The sequence below is a fragment of the Bos javanicus genome, chromosome 2 (genome assembly GCF_032452875.1).
Source record: "Bos javanicus breed banteng chromosome 2, ARS-OSU_banteng_1.0, whole genome shotgun sequence".
NCBI classification, from domain to species: Eukaryota; Metazoa; Chordata; class Mammalia; order Artiodactyla; family Bovidae; genus Bos; species Bos javanicus.
Window position 1 is genome coordinate 71,699,986 of NC_083869.1, and position 21,416 is coordinate 71,721,401.

At 37.4% G+C, this 21,416-nt stretch overlaps 1 protein-coding gene across 5 annotated transcripts in view; it reads left to right on the forward strand.

The window, feature by feature from the left end:
* PTPN4 (protein tyrosine phosphatase non-receptor type 4) overlaps positions 1 to 21,416 on the forward strand; it is a 191,301-nt gene that overhangs the window by 65,427 nt on the left and 104,458 nt on the right. For 2 of the 5 annotated variants that reach the window (XM_061439843.1, XM_061439850.1), the window contains exons 3-5: positions 8,794 to 8,901; positions 18,345 to 18,408; positions 18,486 to 18,585. In XM_061439843.1, coding sequence (XP_061295827.1) covers positions 8,794 to 8,901; positions 18,345 to 18,408; positions 18,486 to 18,585 — 272 coding nt within the window. The remainder of the gene's footprint in view (positions 1 to 8,793; positions 8,902 to 18,344; positions 18,409 to 18,485; positions 18,586 to 21,416) is intronic. The other 3 variants (XM_061439856.1, XM_061439863.1, XM_061439871.1) reach the window with 3 other exon arrangements.

The following is a 21,416-nucleotide window of genomic DNA, read 5'->3' on the forward strand; positions in this document are numbered from 1 at the left end:
GGAAAGAATAGTTTCTTCAACAAATGATGCTTGGACAGTTGGATATCCACATGCAAAAAATGAAATTTCATTCCTAGGTATATGCCTACCATAAACAAAAATAAACTCAAAAAGGCTTAAGGAACTACATGTAAGATTTAAAACTTTAAGAAGAACATATATAGATAATTGTTTATGACATTGGGTTTAGCAATAAGTACTTAGATATGACACGACACTGAAAGCACAAGCATAAAAAAATGAATAAATTGGGTTTCACAAAAGTTTAAAACTTCTGTGTATACAAGTATATGATCAAGAAAGTGGAAAAACACCTATGGGAAGGAATAAAATATTCACAAATTATGTATCTGATAAGGGTCTAGCATCTACAATATAAAAAGAACTTAACAACAGAAAGATTATCAATCCAGTTTTGAAAATGGGATAAGGATTTGATTAGACCTTTCTCCAAAGATATACAAATGTCCAACAAGCACATGAAAAAAATGCTCAACATTATTAGTTACTATAAAAATACAAATCATATCAAAACCACAGTGAAGTACCACTTCATACCCAGTAGGATGGCTATAATCAAAAGAATAGAAAAAACATTGGCAAGGCTGAGGAGCAATTGGAGCCCTCAGGCATTGCTGGTAGGAATGTAAAATGGTTCGGCTGCTGTGGAAAAGTGTTTGGTGGTTCCTGAAAAAGACAAACAATTTCCATATGACCCATTGATTCCATTTCTGCCTGTGAACCTAAAAGGGTTGGAAGTAGACACTCAGATACTTATCATTCAGTTCAGTCGCTCAGTCGTGTCCGACACTTTGTGACCCCATGGACTGCAGCACGCCAGGCTTCCCTGTCCATCACCAACTCCTAGAGTTTACTCAAACTCATGTCCATTGAGTTGGTGATGCCATCCAACCATTTCATCCTCTGTCATCCCCTTCTCCCGCCTTCAATCTTCCCCAGCATCAGGGTGTTTTTTCTAGTGGGTCAGCTCTTTGCATCAGGTGGCCAAAGTATTGGAGTTTCAGCTTCAGCATCAGTCCTTCCAATAAATATTCAGGACTGATTTCCTTTAGGATGGACTTATTGGGTCTCCTTGCAGTCCAAGGGGACTCTCAAGAATCTTCTCCAACACCACAGTTCAAAAGCATCAATTCTTCAGCACTCAGCTTTCTTTATAGTCCAACTCTCACATCCATACATGACTACTGGAAAAACCATAGTCTTGACTAGATAGACCTTTGTTGGCAAAGGAATGTCTCTGCTTTTGAATATGCTGTCTAGGTTGGTAATAACTTCTCTTCCAAGGAGCATGTGTCTTTTAATTTCATGGCTGCAGACACCATTGCAGTGATTTTGGAGCCCAGAAAAATAAAATCTACCACTTGTACATAATGCCAGTACACAGAAGGTGGAAACAACCCAAATGTCCACTGACTGATAAACAAACTGTTATGTATCCATATAATGGGATATTATTTAACCATAAGAAGGATTTAAATGTGATCATGTAGTACAGCATGGAACCTTGAAAACATTAGTGCTGAGTGAAAGGAACCAGATAAAAAAGGTCACATATTGTTCAGTTCCATTTATATGAAATATTCACAATAAATAAATCCATAGAGACAGAAAGCAGATGAGTGGTTGCCAGGGCTAGGATAAGAGATACTCTTTAATGGATATGGTATTCTTTCGGTGTTGATGGAAATGTTTTGATACTAGGTAGAAATGGTGGTTGTACAATACTGTGAATATAGTAATGCAACAAATTGCACACTTTTATTTATTTGTAATTTAACTAAAAAGCCTCTTGATGAAAGTGAAAGAGGAGAGTGAAAAAGTTGGCTTAAAGCTCAACATTCAGAAAACGAAGATCATGGCATCTGGTCCCATCACTTCATGGGAAATAGATGGGGAAGCAGTGGAAACAGTGTCAGACATTATCTTTTTGGGCTCCAGAATCACTGCAGATCTTGACTGCAGCCATGAAATTAAAAGACGCTTACTCCTTGGAAGAAAAGTTATGACCAACCTCGATAGCATATTCAAAAGCAGAGACATTACTTTGCTAACAAAGGTCCGTTTAGTCAAGGCTATAGTTTTTCTAGTGGTCGTGTATGGATGCGAGAATTGGACTGTGAAGAAAGCTGAGCGCCGAAGAATTAATGCTTTTGAACTGTGGTGTTGGAGAAGACGCTTGAGAGTCCCTTGGACTGCAAGGAGATCCAACCAGTCCATTCTAAAGGAGACCAGCCCTGAGTGTTCTTTGGAAGGAATGATGCTGAAGCTGAAACTCCTGTACTTTGGCCACCTCATGCGAAGAGTTGACTCATTGGAAAAGACTCTGATGCTGGGAGGGATTGGGGGCAGGAGGAAAAGGGGACGACAGAGGATGAGATGGCTGGATGGCATCACCGACTTGATGGATGTGAGTTTGAGTGAACTCCGGGAGTTGGTGATGGACAGGGAGGCCTGGCGTGCTGCGATTCATGGGGTCGCAAAGAGTCGGACACGACTGAGCAACTGAACTGAACTGAACTGAGCTATTTACTTGTTTGTTTATTTTTAGCTGCGCTGGGTCTTTGTTGCTGCATGCAGGCTTTCTCTAGTTGTGGTGAGCAGAGGCTACTCTTCATTGAGGTGCACAGGCTTGTTATTGCGGTCGCTTTTCTAATTGCACAGCCCAGGTTCTAGAGCCTGTGGGCTCAGTAGTTATCATGGGTAGGCTTAGTTGTCCCATGGTATTTGGAAGCTTTGCGGACCAGAAATTGAACCTGTTCAGTTCAGTTCAGTTCAGTTGCTCAGTCGTGTCTGACTCTTTGTGACCCCATGAACCAAAGCATGCCAGGCTTCCCTGTCCATCACCAACTCCTGGAGTTCACCCAAACCCACGTCTATCGAGTTGGTGATGCCACCCTACCATCTCATCTTCTTTCATCCCCTTCTCCTCCTGCCCTCAATCTTTCCCAGCATCAGGGTCTTTTCAAATGAGTCAGCTCTTCATATCAGGTGGCCAAAGTATTGGAGTTTCAGCTTCAACATCAGTCCCTCCAGTATCCCCTGCCTTATCAGGCAGATTTTAAATAACAGAACCATCAGGGAATTCCCAAAAGTGCATACTCATAAATGGTTACTTTTGCATTGTGTGAATGTTATTTCAGTAAAAAGAAACAGAAAGAAAACACTAGGAGTTCCCTGGCCCTGCTGCTTGCTACTTCTTTTCTTTCAGAGTTAAAAAAAAATTTTATGTTTTGTTGTTGTTGTTGTTTGTTGATTTCACTCAGGTGGCCAGGAAAAATGCATCTACTCTTTTTTCTAGACAAGCGCATTAGACTCACCTTATTAGCTTTTTAAAAACAGTAATGTTCAATTAGTCTTAAAGACTAACCACAATGACAGAAAACTAACCAAACTGTTTACTTGGATCTAACTCAATGAAACTACGAGCCATGGCATGTAGGGTCACCTGAGACAGATGGGTCATGGTGAAGAGTTCTGACAAAACATGGTCTACTGGAGAAGGGAATGGCAAACCACTTTGATATTCTTGACTTAAGAATCTCATGAAGAGTATGAAAAGGCAAAAAGATATGACACTGAAACATGAACTCCCCAGGTGTGGAATATGCTACTGGAGAAGAGTAGAGAAATAGCTCCAGAAAGAATAAAGAGGCTGAGCCAAAGCAAAACCAATACCCAGTTGTGGATATAGTTGGTGATGTAAGTAAAGTCTGATGCTGTAAAGAACAATATTGTATAGGAACCTGGAATGCTAGGTCCATGAATCAAGGTAAATTAGAAGTGGTCAAACAGGAGATTGAAAGAGTGAACATTGACATTTTAGGAATCAGTGGACTAAAATGGACTGGAATGGGTGAATTTAATTCAGATGACCGTTATATCTACTCCTGTGGGCCATAATCCCTTAGAAGAAATGGAGTAGCCCTCATAATAAATGAGAGAGTCCAAAATGCAGTACTTGGGTGCAGTCTCAAAACGACAGAATGATCTCTTCTTGTTTCCAAGGCAAACCATTCAGTGTCACAGTAATCCAGGTCTGTACCCCAACCACTAATGCTGAAGAAGTGGAAGTTGAACGGTTCTATGAAGACCTACAAGACCTTCTAGAACACCAAAAAAAATGTCTTCTTCATCATAGAGGGCTAGAATGCAAAAGTAGGAAGTCAAAAGATACCTGGAGTAACAGGCAAATTTGGCTTTGGAGTACAAAATGAAGCAGGGGAAAGGCTAATAGAGTTTTGCCAAGAGAATGCATTGGTCATAGCAAGCGCCCTCTTCTAACAACACAAGAGCTGACTCTACACCTGGACATCACCAGATGGTCAATACTGAAATCAGATTGATTATATTCTTTGCAGCAAAGATGGTGAAGCACTATACAGTCAGCAAAAACAAGACAAGGAACTGATTGTGGCTCAGATCATGAACTCCTTACTGCAAAATTCAGAATTGAAGAAAATAGGGAAAACCAGTAGGCCATTCAGGTATGACCTAAATCAAATCCCTTGTGATTATACAGTGGAAGTGACCAATAGATTCAAGGTATTAGATCTGATAGACAGACTGAAGAACTATGGACGGAGGTTCATGACATTGTACAGGAGGCATGATCAAAACCATCCCCAAGAAGAAGAAATGCAAAAGAGCCAAATGGTTGTCTGAGGAGGCCTTACAAATAGCTGAGAAAAGAAGAGAACTGAAAGGCAAAGGAGACTAGGAAAGATATATCTATCTAAATGCAGAGTTTTGAAGAATAGCAAGGAGAAATTAGAAAGCCTTCCTAATTGATCAATGCAGAAAAGTAAAGGAAAATAGAATGGGAAACACTAGAGATCTGTTCAAGAAAATTAGAGATACCAAGGAAACATTTCATGCAAAGATGAGCACAATAAAGGACAGAAACGGTATGGACCTAACAGAAGTAGAAGATATTAAGAGATGGCAAGAATACACAGAAGAATTATACAAAAAAGATCTTCATGACCCAGATAATCACGATGGTGTGATCACTCACCTAGAGCCAGACATCCTGGAATGTGAAGTCAAGTGGGCCTTTGAAAGCATCACTATGAACAAAGCTAGTGGAGGTGATGGAATTCCAGTTGAGCTATTTCAAATCCTAAAAGATGATTTTGTGTAAGTGTTGCACTCAATTTGCGAGCAAATTTGGAAAACCTAGCAGTGACTATAGAACTGGAAAAGGTCAGTTTTCATTCCAATCCCAAAGAAAGGCAAAGCCAAAGAATGTTCAAACTACTGCACAAATGCACTCATCTCACATGCTAGCAAAGTAATGCTCAAAATTCTCCAAGCCAGGCTTTAATAGTATGTGAACTGGGAACTTCTGCATTTTCAAGCTGGATTTAGAAAAGGCAGAGGAACCAGAGATCAGGTTGTCAGCATCCGTTGGATCATTGAAAAAGCAGGAGAATGCCAGAAAAACATCTCCTTCATTGACTACACTAAAACCTTTGAGTGTGTGGATCACAACAAACTGGAAAATTCTTCAAGAGATGGGAATACCTGACGTTACCTGCCTTCTGAGAAATCTGTATGCAGGTCAAGAAGTAACAGAACCGGACATGGAACAATGAACTGCTTCCAAATTGGGAAAGGAGTAAGTCAAGGCTGTATATTGTCATCCTGCTTATTTAACTTACATGCAGAGTACATCTTGTGAAATGCTGGACTGGATGAAGCACAAACTGGAATCAAGATTGCAGGGAGAAATATCAGTAACCTCAAATATGCAGATGATACCACCCTTATGGCAGACAGCAAAGAGGAACTAAAGAGCCTCTTGATTCAAGTGAAAGAGGAGAGTGAAAATGCTGGCTTAAAACTCAACATTCAAAAAACAAAGATCATGGCATCTGGTCCCATCATTTCATGACAAATAGATGGGGAAACAATGGAAACTGTGAGAGACTTTATTTTCTTGGGCTCTAAAATCACTGCAGATGGTGGCTGCAGACATGAAATTAAAAGACTCTTGCTCCTTGGAAGAAAAACTATGACCAACTTAGACATCATATTAAAAAACAGAGACATTATTCTGGTGACAAAGGTTCATATAAAAAGGTATGGCTTTCCTGGAAGTCATGTATGGATGTGAGAGTTGGACCATAAAGAAAGCTGAGCGCTGAAGAATTGATGCTTTTGAACTGTGAAGTTGGAGAAGACTCTTGAGTATCCCTTGGATTGCAAAGAGATCCAACCAGTCCATCTTAAAGGAAATCAGTCCTGAATATTCATTGGAAGGACTAATGCTGAAGCTCTAATACTTTGGGGACCTGATAGGAAGAACTGACTTATTTGAAAAGCCCCTGATCTTGGGAAAGATTGAAGGCAGGAGGAGAAGGGGATGACAGAGGATGAGATGGTTGGATGGCATCACCGACTTGATGGACATGAGTTTGAGCAAGCTCCAGGAGTTGGTGATGAACTGGCATGCTGTAGTCCTTGGCGTCACAAAGCGTTGAACATGACTGAATGACTGAACTGAACTGTCTGCTCCCCTCGCCATCCTGGGCCAGTTTTATAAGAATGGTAGAGGGGTCAAGGAGCTGAGTTGCATTAATGTAGAAAATGTATACAGGTTATTCAGTTGGGTCCTTCATTGTGAAGCACTGTTTGAAGCACATGCTTCCTACCATTGATGAAACTATATGAGGCCCTGAAACAGGAAGGGAAGCTCTTTACAAGGAAGATTCTCCTTTTGAACATTGTTACCTGTGGGTTTTAATTTTAAAATTGCTCTGACCATCTTACTTACAGCCTATAAATGCAACATCAGGAATGCAGGTTAGAGAGATGAAGAGAAACTTGGTGCTTGATGACCCTTCTCGTCTGCTGTTGCTTTTGCTAATGTTTCCAAAGTGCTTTCCGGACAGATATACCTGTCTACAAGGTTAACAGCATCAAGTGACTTTTACCTTGCTCCTTGTATTTTACTTTTTGGTTGATTGTGGGAAACCTGGGCTTGATCCCTGGTTTGGGAAAATCCCCTGGAGAATGGAAAGGGCTACCCACTCCAATATTCTGGCCTGGAGAATTCCATGGACTGTATAGTCCATGGGTTACAAAGAGTCGGACACGACTGAGTGACTTTCACTTTTTGCTTTGCTCATAATGTGTCATTATGCTTTTCCACTTTGATTCTTTTATTGCTGAACGTGTTAGTAGTTTCTCCATGTTTTATTGATTAGTTACACTTTTCTTTAGAGAGTTATCATTCTGTTTGTTCCACAGCTTAGTAGCTATGGGACTTTGGAAAGTTGGAATTAACTATTACATTACTACAACAGTAGTAATGCCTACATGATAAAATTGGTGTGAGGTTAAAATGAGATATTTTTCTAAAGTTTCCTGTGTACTTGTATAATTAGAATAGTATCAGTTTGCTACAAATCAGTTTCTCTGTTTTTATTTCCCTTTTTGTGACATTATTTATTCTACACATGCAAATTTTAAATTGTATTTAGTCAAATATGTTACTTTCCTGTCATAATTTAAAGGTAAGACTAGGACAATAAGACATGGATTAAATACAGGAGTTAATGTAGCAACAGGTCAAGAAGCAGCAGTTAGAACCGGACATGGAACGACAGATTGGTTCCATATCGGGAAAGGAGTACGTCAAGGCTACATATTGTCACCCCGCTTATTTAACTTCCATGCAGAGTACATCATGCAAAATGCTGGGCTGGATGAAGCACAAGCTGGAAGAAATGTCAATAACCTCAGATATGCAGATGATACCACCCTTACGGCAGGAAGCGAAGAACTAAAGAGCCTCTTGATGAAGGTGAAAGAGGAGAGTGAAAAAGTTGGCTTAAAACTCAACATTCAGAAAACTAAGATCATGGCATCCAATCCCATCACTTCATGGCAAATAGATGGGGAAATGATGGAAACCGTGAGAGACTTTATTTTCTTCGGCTCCGAAATCACTGCAGATGGTAACTGCAGACATGAAATTAAAAGACGCTTGCTCCTTGAAAGAAAAGCCGTGACCAACCTAGATAGCATATTAAAAAGCAGAGACATTACTTTGCCAACAAAGGTCCGTCTAGTCAAAGTTATAGTTTTTCCAGTAGTCATGTATGGATATGAGAGCTGGCCTATAAAGAAAGCTGAGCATTGAAGAATTGTGCTTTGAACTGTGGTGTTGGAGAAGACTCTTGAGAGTCCCTTGGACTGCAAGGAGATCCAACCAGTCAATCTTAAAGGAAATCAGTCCTGGGTGTTTATTGGAAGGAGTGATGTTGAAGCTGAAACTCGAATAGTTTGGCCACCTGTTGTGAATAGCTGACTCATTTGAAAAGAACTTGATCCTGGGAAAGATTGAAGGCAGGAGGAGAAGGGGACGACAGAGGATGAGATCGTTGGATGGCATCACTGACACGATTGACGTGAGTTTGAGTATGCTACAGTAGTTGGTGATGGACAGGGAAGCCTGGCATGCTGCAGTCCATGGGGTTGCAAAGAGTCGGACACAACTGAGCAACTGAACTGAATAACCTGAAAGCAGAAGACATTTGCAAAGTTCTCCTAATATCTTCTATCTTCATTTTAATTATATACTCTTTGAACCAATTTGCCCCGAGTCAGACTTTTTAAATTACTGTATGATGTGTGGAGTTCTTATGCTCAACCAAGTCATTGACATGAAAATAGTTGCAAACTTACTATGAGAGAAGAGTCCAAGAGTTTTAACAATCTGTAAGTATATAGCCTGTGAGTTTGATTTCCTTTTTGTTTTTCTTCCAGAAACATGATCAGGGGCAAGTTCTGTTGGATATAGTCTTCAAGCATCTTGATTTGACTGAGCGTGACTATTTTGGTTTGCAGTTGACTGACGATTCCACAGATAACCCAGTAAGTTTAAGCTGTTGTCTTTCATTGTCATTGCAGTTTTTCTGTCTTTATACTAGGTCCTTTCTGATTTACATTGTTCACTGATTTTGTGAGTTTTTTAAAAAATTTTAATTTGAATGATTAGAGGTAATTCGTTAGCTTCAAACTTCAGTTTCTTATGTTTTAATCTGTTAGGTTATTTCCTTGGCTTTCATGATCATAAGTCATTCTACTAATCAAATGCCTGTTTCTCTCTCTATATGTCTTAGACAACTGAATGGCAAACCTAATTCATACTTTTTTGAGAGAAATATTGGGCATAAAAGTTATAATATTAACATTAAAATTTTGAAGTAAATACTTTTAAAATATTGATGTATCTTGAGTCTTTCATAAATCAGGCTGTATTAAGAGGAAATCAGTTTTTTGTGGCATTCATGGCAAGCTATTTCTCACCAAAATTCTTAATATGTTAATTGTAAATTTTCCAAGTACAGAGATTTACAGGAGATGCTTCCAAATGACAGAGGTTAAATTTCAGAGGTCTACAATTCTTGGGCATTAAGTTCCTTAGATTATTAACTAATTCCTTAGTAAGTGCAGTAATGATTGTTTTTATTAGAAAGATCACATGATAGAAATAGAAGATACCATGTGATGAATAACAGAAATAGTGAATTCTTTGTAAATTTATATGGTTATACAGTGGGGGTTTTTCACAAAAGAATATGATATCTTTTTCATTAGTAAAGGAGAATGACTAGAAGGAAATGTTTTGTATACAGGGGTGACTGAACTTTAGAAATCAGTTTGTGAGGCCTTATTAATAGAAGGACTATGGAAAATATGAATAACTCTTGTGAGAAAAGTAGAGTTTCTTTCTATCTCTTGTTCTCATTTGCTCTCATGGTTAGGTCCTGGATGTCTGAATGAATGGTTAGTGGGAAGTAAATATGAAATGTTAAATATTACTTTTTCTTGGCTTTGCTTACTGATTTTGTGTGAAAAACTTGAAGAAAATGTGGATGAAATAAAGCAAGATCCAGTTAGTCTCAGTGGAAATAAATCGTTTTGTACTGAACTGAAATGAGAAAAGTATGAGAAAAACAAACTTTTCTCATACTTTCTTGACTTCAACAGGTGACTTGGGCTGCTCCAAGGGCCTGGAAGAAACAATGTTATTTCTTGATAAATAAATGCATGTGAGAATAGAAGTGAGGAGAAATGACAGTAATGCCACCTTTCACTGAAAGATAAATTGTTAACCAGGCAAACACCTGAAAGGTATCTACTACAATGTGCAATATTGAGATTTAAAAAAATAGATAATTCTTACTTGATCTTACTGACACTCATAGGTCAGACTTTCTAAATATAAGCCTGTCTTCAGATAGATTGAAGAAGTGATTAGTAAACAGAGGAGAAAGAGATAAACTATCAATACTTAACCAGCATGGTCACTAAGAAAGTGTTCCAGAAGGACTTGTATGTGAGACCACATGTATTACAGGAAGTTAAAATTCTGTTACATAAATTTATACACAAGAAGACATTTCTACTGTAAAACAATTACAGCAGGATGAATGTGAGGAAGCAGAAATATTTTGAGCTAGGTTGGTCTTTTTGCTGTCTCCTACTTTTTGGTGGCTTAGTTGTAAAGAATCTGCCTGCAATACAGGAGACTTGGTTTCGATCCCTGGATTTGGAAGATCCCCTGGAGAAGGGAATGGTAACCCACTCCAGTATTCTTGCCTGGAGAATTCCATGGACAGAGGAGCCTGGTGGGCTACAGTCCATGGGGTCGCAAAGAGTCAGACACGACTGAGCATTAACACACACACTTTTTCTTAATTTGTTTTACTTTTCTATCTTGAGCATTCCTTCTGAAATAAGATACATTCCCAGGGGCCAGTTGCTGATGATCCAAAAGAATTCTACCACTCCCTGTGGACCCCCCCACCCCCACCCCGCACCCTACCAGCTTAGAATCATACAGTTTCAAAGAAGAGAACAAATTATTTTGTCTACCACCTTTAATTTTCATGAGAAATACCCCAATCCAAGGACATAAAAGAGATAAAGCCCAAGCTGAAAAAGAACATTAGTCGCTCAGTTGTGTCTGACTTTTTTGCGAGCCCACAGACTGTAGCCCACCAGGCTCCTCTCTGCATGGGATTTTCCAGTCAGATTACTGGAGTGGGTTGCAATTTCCTTTTCCAGCAGATCTTCCCCACGCAGGGATTGAACCTGTGTCTCTCAGATTTCAGGCAGATTCTTTATTGTCTGAGCCATCAGGGAAGCCCTAAAGCCCAAGCTACATGAAATTAGACTTGAATCTCCTAACTCCCCCTGCAGGTCTTTTCACAGCACTACAACTTCAGTATTTAAATATTCAGAGGAATCCGTGTAATGGGAAAACATGCCTGAGGAGGAGCCTTTAGAGCACAAATCTCATTATTGTCCCATTTCTGATTGTCAGTATGAAGTGTATCAAGCCTTTAAGGATAATTAACGGACTGAAGGAGAAAAATGCCATTTTTAAAAAGAGAAGGAGTAAGGGCGTAACATTTATGAAACATCTATTGTGGACTTGTTAGTAAACCAAATTCTCACAATAATCTTATGAAACTGTTATTAAAATTTTCCCGAAGATGAAAAACTGAGGCTTACAAAACTTGTTTAGTTACAGAGATAATTAAGTAGCTGAGAAAGGATTTGAAGTCATATTTATCTGACTCCAAAGCCTTTGTTTCTCTACTGAAAAGTATTGCTTCCCAAGAGACAATGATATAGATACACAGGACTTATAAAAATGAACATACTGAGGAGAGGGGGTGATCATGCCATAAAATTACCAGCAGTGATCAAAAGGAATTTGGTAATATTCCTAAAAAATGAATTGTTGTCAATTCTTATTAGTTAACAGTTTTTTTCATCTTAAAGCTTATATATGTTATTTATACATGTACGTGTATAAATGTATGTTGCGTGTGTGTATATACACACACATATATACACACTATATACTCACTTTACGGGATCAGAATTAATATTGTCTAGGCACATAGCTACTGATATCAGTTTAACTGATAAACTAAAAAAGCACTTAGCATTTGATTTTAGAGTTATATGTGGAAATACAGAATCATAATTGACTATCCTTTGCTTTAGAATCTTCCCTGGCAACAAGTTCCAGTGCAGCAAACAAAATTACTTAAAGGCTTTGAATTTTGAAATTTCTTCTGCTTTGATTTAAAACTTATTTATCAGAGCTTTAGCTGTCAGCATAATGTCTTATATAATAATTTTGTTCAGTAAATATGTATTGAATGAGAGGGCAAAATAATGAGTAAATGGCTATAATTCATTATCCATGATTTCTTTAATTTCATACACACTTAATGGTGATGTACCTTGGTGGCCTTTAGCAGCATGATTTCAATAGAGCCTTGATCCTTATATTACTTGTGTGCATCAAGGGTAATATATTTACTTTTTTGTTTCCCCCCAGAGTGAATTATAGTGCCTTTCAGTGAGACAAAGAGTGGACTAAATTGATTATTCTTACACTTATTCTTTCTTCAGTTTCATCCTTCTGATGATAGTTTTGTTATGGTTATGATATTTTACTGGTTTATTACTATTTCCATATCCCCTAACCTTGTGACTTTGAAATTTGAACCTATATCAGAAACACCTGAAGGCTTTTCACAGTTCAGGATTTCTGGACCCTATGCTTAGAATTTCTGATTCAAAAAGTCTGGGGTGGAGCTCAGTAATTCACACTTCAAACAAATTCCGCCATAATGCTAGTGCTGCCAGTTTAAGGAACCACATTTTGAAAACCACTGCTCTAACCCAGTGGGCTGTTAATTAAGTAAGAAATGATTCATAGAAAATAATTTAGTGTACTATTTGAGTTAATTTTACCATAACTCAGTATTCTTGAATTATTTTATCCAGTTTGAGGAAATATAGCAGTTACATTGAGGATGATTTATTTTGACACACCACATTTTAGTACGACATGATTGCTGAAATGCTTTTATTTTCTGTCATGTTCTTATAGTATTTCTCTCACGTTCCATCTGTTTCTACTGTGTACCTCAATTCAACTCTTACTGCCTTTTGTATAAGCCTCTTCAGTAGTCTGCCAAATGGTAGATCTTTTTTTTTGTTCTCTCCTGGTTTCATTTGCGGAGGGAATGGCAGAGGGATCTGGGGTGCAGAGAAGTATTTCACAGAGAATCAGTAACATATACAGAGTTCCACAGTGAAGAGAGGATTGATTTTTCTTTTTCAATTACCAACTATTTATTGAAATGGTTTATTTTTTATTGTGCAACCTTCCTAAACTCACTTACTGATTCTAGTCACTGTTTGTAAATTCCCTAGAATTTTCTACAGAGATTGTCATGTAAACATATGGTCAATTACATTTATTTAAAAATTTTTAACCAACTCTGTATTCAAGAAAGAAACCAGGATACACGATTGTGTATCAACCTGGTATCATAAGGCCTTCCTAAATTCACTTATTACTTCTGGTATCTTTTTCTTCATTGATTCCTTAGAATTTTCTGTGTAAATCATGTCATATGTGAATAGCAACAGTTTTACTTCTTCCTTCCCAGTCTTTATTTATTTATTTTTTTGCCCATTATTTTTTCATTCTTTGTTTCATGAAAGCTGAGACTATGAGGATAACGATGAATAGAGGTGAAGGGAACAAACTGCCTCGCCTGTTCTCTGTCAGAGGAAAGTACTCAGTGTCTCACCATTAAGGATGCTTTTACCTGCTGGGTTTGTTTTTTTTAAAAAACAGTATAATTAAGGCATAATTGGGTAGTTTAGTTGCTAAGTTGTGTCTGACTGTTGCAACTCCATGGGCTGTGCAGCCTGCCAGGCTCCTCTGGCCAAGGGATTCTCCAGCAAGAGTACTGGAGTGGGTTGCCATTTCCTTCTCCAGGGGATATTCCCAACCCAGGGATTGAACCCAGGTCTCCTGCATTGCAGGCAGATTCTTTATCACCTGAGCTACAAGGGAAGCCCAAAGGCATAATTTACATAGGATAAAATCCAACATCCGTTCATAATGAAAACTATCAGCAAACTTGGAAAGGAACATTACCGCTGTGATAAAGGACGTATACTAAGCACAGGTGCATCAGGTAACTGTAGAGTAAAAGCACAATGATATGTCACTGCACATCCATTGGAATAGTTAAAAGATGAGAGTCTCACAGTACCAGGTTTTGGCTAGGATGTGGAGCCACTGGGACTTTAAAAGGATACAACCACTTTGGAAAGTATAGTTTGGCAGTTTCTTATAAACTTGAACATAGGTTTAATACATATCTCCAAGCAGTCCTACCTTTGGGGTATTTATCCAGGAGAAAATGAAAACACATTCTGTGAAACTTTGTATACAAATGATCATAGTAGCTTTATTCATAATAGCTCATTCCTGAATTAACTTCAGCATCTATCAGTAAGTGAATGGATGAAAAATAATTGTTATGTTTTTACATAGTGGAATATTATATGGTATATACTCGATTATTCTATTCATAGTAAATTGTAGAGCAAGCAAAACTTGTCCATAGTGACTGAAAGCAGATCAGTGATTGCCTGGGGGGTTGAGGGGCTGATTGCGAAAGGATACAGGGAACTTCTCAGCGTTGTAGAAAGAGGTCGGTAGTGAGGCCCTGCATGACTTGGACTGTGGATGGAGAATGAGTGCCGTCTGGCTGGACCCACATCCGTATTCTGCTTCCCTTTGGGTGAACGGTTATCTCAGTTATCGGAAATGAATATCATTTCCTTATATTTCCAACTGCTTCTTTTTCCTGGGGTTTTGGGATCTTCCTGTGCATGCACAAGCTGAACCGTCAACCAGAGTTGTGATGGCTTTTATATCTAGACTTGAGTTAAACGCTTCTACTGTTTCCTGTCTATCAGGATTTCCTCCTCAAGGATTTCCTCCGCCTGAACTCTGTCCATTGACACCTCAAGTTAGTGAGACTGTCCCCTACCTTGTGCTGGATTTGAGGTTGCCCTCAGGGAAAAAACTGCAAATGTATAAATCTCACCTATTGCAGTTTTTCTGTTTTTCAAGATTAAACTTGGGTACTGTTTCTTCTGCCTGATTTTGGTTGCTTTCTAATGTCAAATATTGTACATACACACAGAATAAAAATGAGTGCCATGAGCAGACAAGAAATTTTAAGGACTTCTTAGATTCTGTGCTTACAAGGATTAGTGGAAGAATCAAATAGAGGGAATCAAAAAGAGAATGTAGAAGAGAAATATGGGGGAAGTGGGAGAGTTTTCAGGGTGATGCAGTACAGTTTGTCAAACAGTTCACTGAGAAACTGTTTGAAACATCTAGGCTCTTAACCCCTCAGGCAGTGTGTACTGTTCTTTGTAGAATAAATATATTTGTATGTTTGGCATGAAGGTGCAGAGAACTATCTTCTTAGCGATATGATTAATCTGCCTTGAGAGTCCAAATGAATCTTTTGGAAAACGTTTTACAACTAGTAGGACTTAAAACTGAACAAACAAGTGTCGATCACTTTCTATGTACTGATTAGGGAACATAATCCAACAAAATAGCAAATTAAATAGATTTTCTTTTGAAAACCCAAATCCATTAAATATCTATGAATAAACTTTTGATATTACAGGTATCAGAACTTATAGAAAGAAAACCATAAAACTTAACAGGAAGAGATACTAGACGACATGAGTAAATGAAGAAATAGCCTGTTCAGGATGAGAAAGAATGTTATGAAGATTTCACTAACAATTGCTAGTTAGAATCTGAACTGAATTTTTGGGGTGGAGTGAGTGAAGTTGACCCCATCACCCTCAAGTTCATCTTGCTCCATCTTCATGGTTTAAGTCAAGAGTATACCTTCTGTCTAATTGCCATCACTGAGGAAATCTGTGATATTTCCCAGTGCTTGTTAGTGTACTTCTCTAAGCTGTGCCAGCCTCACATATCTTGTATATTTAAACATGTGGATCTATGATATCAGAATGTTTTGAAGGGGAACTAAGTGAGGAAGGCAGGCTATGGGGAATTAAATGGTCCCAAATTTTGATTTTAGACAGACAGTAAAATAAATATAATTTATGCCTTTTTTCTAGAAAATATGCAGGAAAAAAATCACTAGATTAATAAATACATGGGTTAGAATGTGGATAAATGGGTGGATACCTAGGGGGAACAGATGTGTTAAGTAGGGATAAAACCATCTGATTATTGGCACAGAAATAAAAACTGCTGAGTCATTCAACAGGGTTAGTTAGCCCTTCACCAGATAATTTTAGTAGATGTTATATGCTATATTTTGTGCCAGGTACTCACCCTTTCAGCTTTGAATAAATCAGATATTATTCCTTACCTTAACGAGTTCATAATCTACAAAAGGAGATAGGCAATAAAAAGTAAAACAAACACATTGCAATTAAAATGTTACAAAGGAATTTAATGTTCCTTACCAGAAGGAAAATAACTAAGTAGATAGGAGCTTTGTGATATATTTTTGATAGGGCAGTCAATGAAGGCCTTTCTAGTGAAGTGAAATTTAAGTTGAGACAGATAACAAAAGACGTCAACCATGGTAAAAGCTGGGAAAGGACATTCTTTGCATCAGGATGCTTGGAATTGAGGCATCTTGGAGAAACAAAAAGGAGGCCATTATGACTGAAGCTAGGAAAACTTCAGTGGAAGAAGTTAAGGAGACAAATATATCATTTAAATATGAAATCTAAAAAAAGGATACAAAGGAACTCATCTACAAAACAGAAATAGAATCACAGATGTAGAAAACAAACAAGAGTTACAGGGCAGGGAAGGAAGGGGGATAAATTGGGAGATTGGGACTGACATATACACACTACAGTATATAAAATAATTAACCAATGAGGACCTCCTGTATAGCAGGGGAACTCTACTCAGTACTCTGTATTGGCTTATTTGGGAAAAGTATCTAAAAGAGAGTAGATATGTGGATATGTAAAAAAAAATTTGACAGCCACAGATCTGGAATTGTCAAATCTGAACTGGACACCTATTTTGATGGGTATTGTAAGGCTTCTAAAACTTAGCAGGAGTCTAGAATTGCCTCTTTGAAATATACATTTTTTAAATTAACTGAGGCAAATAAAACATTAAAGAAATAAAAAAAGAAGAGGTAAGGAGAGACCATGTAAGCCATAGTAAGGCCTTTGGATCTTACATTAAGAAATTATCAACAGATACCAAGCAAAGGAGTGACACTTTTAAAAGACTATGCTAGGGACTTCTCTGGTGATCTGGGGTTTGGGATCTTCCTGTGCATTCAAAAGCTGAACCGTCAACCAGAGTTGATCCAGGAGGCCTGGGTTCAATCTTTGGTAAATTAGATCCCATGTGCTGCAACTAAGAGTTTGCATGCCACAACGAAGGTCAGAGATCCCAAGGGCCACAACTAAGACCCAAAAAGAAAAAAAAGTAGGACTAGCTTCTGGAGGATGAAGGATGAGAGGAAGAGAAGAGACAGACTACGATTATTAAGAGGCTAAAGGATGGTAGCAGAGTAGGTGGAGAAGAATTGTTAAGTTCTAGGGATGATTTGGAGGTAGAATTAGTTGGATTTGATGTGTTGGATGTTTTGGACAGTGGAAAGAAAAGACTTGTGGATTACTCTCAGCCACTTGTTGTGTGCACTTTATTGGGTCAACTGTGGGTGGTAGCAGGATACTTTATAAGTAACAATATATAAGCTTATATTTTTCTAGTGCTTTGAAAATACTGCTGTATCTATGACCTCGTTTTGTGTTGTTTAATTTTTTTAACTGAAACATTGGCTGTTGAAATGTTTTCTGAATTTATAGTTTTCCTGAAATAGAGCTTAAGTGGCATTCAGAAGTGTTTAGACTATTTGAAATTTTCATATACAAAAAAGCAGTCTTTCTCTAAACATTGTCTCTTAAAAAAATTAGTGTGGGATGTTTTTAGGGGGAGTATTTTGTTTTCTTTTTTGAGGAATACAGAAGGAGTTAAATTTTTTTCATAAGAGTAGATTTTCATGATTTGTAAATTTTGTCTGAATGAGAGCATAAAGCCAAGAGTATTTTTATGAGAGATAAAGAGAATTTTTAAAAATTGATAGGCTGTTAATACTTAACAGAATCAATTCATATTGTAGTGATGAAGCATTTTTACTTTTGGAATAGAGGTTATTACACACTATAACTTAATGAGAAATTTAAATCAAAATCTTAAATCACAAATATATTCAGTACTTTCTTGTAGAATTTTGTTACATTTGATATGAGTGTGTAATTTAGTGATTTTTTTTCCCCCTCACCTAGTAGGCCTTTTCAAAAAATGCAATTTTTAGCATTAATCTTCAAATGGAATAGATTTGCAAGAATTGATGTATTAGTTCCTCAAGGAAAAAACAAATCAGTCTTACTTATTTATTTTTCAGAGGTGGCTGGATCCAAACAAACCAATAAGGAAGCAGCTAAAGAGTGAGCAAACATATTTACTTGATGTTATACAAATATACTTTATAAAGATAAAGGATTAATATAATCTGATTAATTAGAACTGCTTTTATTAATTCTAGGAGGATCTCCTTACAGTTTGAACTTTAGAGTCAAATTTTTTGTAAGTGACCCCAACAAGTTACAAGAAGAATATACAAGGTGGGTTTATGGAGCATATTTTTACTTGAAAATATTGTCAAAACTCTTACAAAATTTTGAAATTAGGCAAAAATACATGACCATGACATAGTTCTGAGCTTCCCTGCCAGCACACAGAATAGGTTGTGGATGTTTTAAGATAAATTTCCTCCTCCACTTTTAGATGGCTGGGAGAGATTTAGGAGGTTGTAACCCTAGGGCCAGCTCATCCAGCCGTAAGCAGCTTCCTGAACCATGTAAATACTAACTTTGTGAAAAATGGTTCAGAAGCACTGCTGTCACTAATTGTAGTAATTAGATGATGCTGCAGTTGTATTCCAGGGATTCTGCATAGTGACAGTTATCCAGTTTTTTTTTCCCCCTTGTGAAAGCATATTCCGTATTTTACTTCCGTTGAAGAGAGCATAGACTTTATTAAATGCATAACCATTGTGTGTAGGAGTGATGGTCAGGAGGTGTCTTTGTAGAGCATGCTGGCAGAGAGTTCACTAGCACATTCAGGCTGAAAATCCCCACATCACTGGCCATTTTAAGTTTGATCTTCATTTACAATTAATCCTGTTGTCCCTTCTACTTGACATAATGTACACAAGAATGACCCAGATAAGCATTTTGACATCACATAAATGTTAGGTGAACTGTTTAAGGTAGAAATCATGGGGAATAATCGCAGTGTGGTAACTGTCATTATTAAAATAACTTGAATGATAACCTTACGTATTGCTTGAAAGACAGAATTAGTAGTTTTTGTTTTTAAAGACAGAATTAAAAATTAGTATATTATACCTTCCACATGATATAAGAATATAGGTCATTGACTATATTCAGAATTACTCTAAAAGATAGGTGACAAATTAAATATCTGAATCCCATGGACAGAGGAGTCTGCTGGGCTACAGTGCATGATGTTGCAATTAGTCTGAAAACACTGAAGCGATTTAGCACGCACACACACCCCTAAAGCTATCTGTAGGTAGGCTGTTAGATGTTAATGTTTTCATTATCCTTTAGAATACTTTGGTAAAGTGGAGAAGCAAAGCACTGTTGAGAGTCCTTTGCTATGTGTTTGTTGTGGGGCAGGGTGTTACCGTTTTTATAACAACTCAGGAATATAGATCCAGGATTAGGTAGTCCTAACCTTTGACACTAATAATGTCCAACATAATTTATCTTGAAAGGCAAAGTTGTATCATATGAAAGCCTTAGTTTAATATTGTAACTCGTAATCAGTCAGATTTTGTTGTTGTTAAATAATTAAAATAATAGGATCTTTTGTCTTAATAAATAGTTCTCAGTATAATAAAACTTTCCCAAATTTTGGATGAACTTCAAGGAAACTGCTCTGAATTACTGAAAATTGGGAATTATAAAGCATTTTAAAATGCATTTTTTACTGGTACATGGAACTTGAAATCAAATAACCAAGTATTCCATAATATGTATTTATGTAACTAGTTTTTAAATGTATATGAAAAATAAAAGACCAGTAATTTTTAATTGGATTTCTAACGTGTTTAATGTTTATGAAAACATTGTTAGCATAAACAATTAAAATGTCAATTTTAGCTATATTCATAATTTACTTCACTCAAAACAGTGTCTTTAAATTTCTTAATAAGCTTGATGTGTTGGTTCTTTTATAGCCTGTGTTGACACATAACCAGGGAATAAATGTTTCACTGATAATTAAAGTCAAACTATCTTCATGAAGTAGAATAAAGTAAAATCACGTTTGGTAGTAGTAGTGGAATTGTGCTAAAGTTTATCAGTCTAAAATATGTTTTCCCTAGAAATAATGCATTATTTTAAAAATCCTTTATAATGTAATGTCCTGGAATCTTGTAACTGGTGCTTTTTGGTAAAATGAGTAAATGGCAAATTTTAATTTTATTACCATTTATACATCAAGGATTTTCTACCCTATTTACAAGTTAGAATCACCATAGGGGAGCTTTAAAACATGCTGATACCATGGCCAGACCCCTAGATATTCTGATTTAATAGGTATCAGATGAGACCTGGCTTCCAGGTGGTTCTATTAATAATATGCAGCCAGGGTTTAAAAAAAAAAGACTCCTTTAAAACTTTAGTGGTTATGGTCATGAGTAGGGTAGGACACCCTTAGCCACAGTTGCTCAGTTTTAAGGACTGCTTTAAACCCCACAAAAAGGAAGTCTGCTGTGCTTCCTTGTCTTGAGATTCTTTTTTGTATTAGTGGTTAAAAAAAGAAAAAAGAATTACAGACCTTTCATCAGGTTAAATGTCATTTGTATTAACAGGTGCTGGCATAACTAGAGTTGGCATTTTCTTAGGAGTCATTACAGTACACTGGAGAAGGCAATGGCAACCCACTCCAGTGCTCTTGCCTGGAAAATCCCATGGATGGAGGAGCCTGGTGGGCTACAGTCCGTGGGGTCGCGAAGAGTTGGACACGACGGAGTGACTTCACTTTCACTTTTCACTTTCACGCATTGGAGAAGGAAATGGCAACCCACTCCAGTGTTCTTGCCTGGAGAATCCCAGGGACAGGGGAGCCTGGTAGGCTGCCATCTATGGGGTCGCATGGAGTTGGACACGACTAAAGCGACTTAGCAGCAGCAGCAGCATTACGATACAAACGACATTTCTTTCATACCTTTTTAGTGCTTAGTATATTCAGTACATAGTAGGTGTTTAGTGCGTGATATGTTATTATATTATTTTTACAACTTAAACAGATTGTCTCTACGTTTAGGTCAGTCATTATTAATCTATCTTAAAGGTCTTTAATTGTCTTTAAAAATTGGACTTTTATCACCATATTTAGGGCCCCTCGGATACATATACTAGGC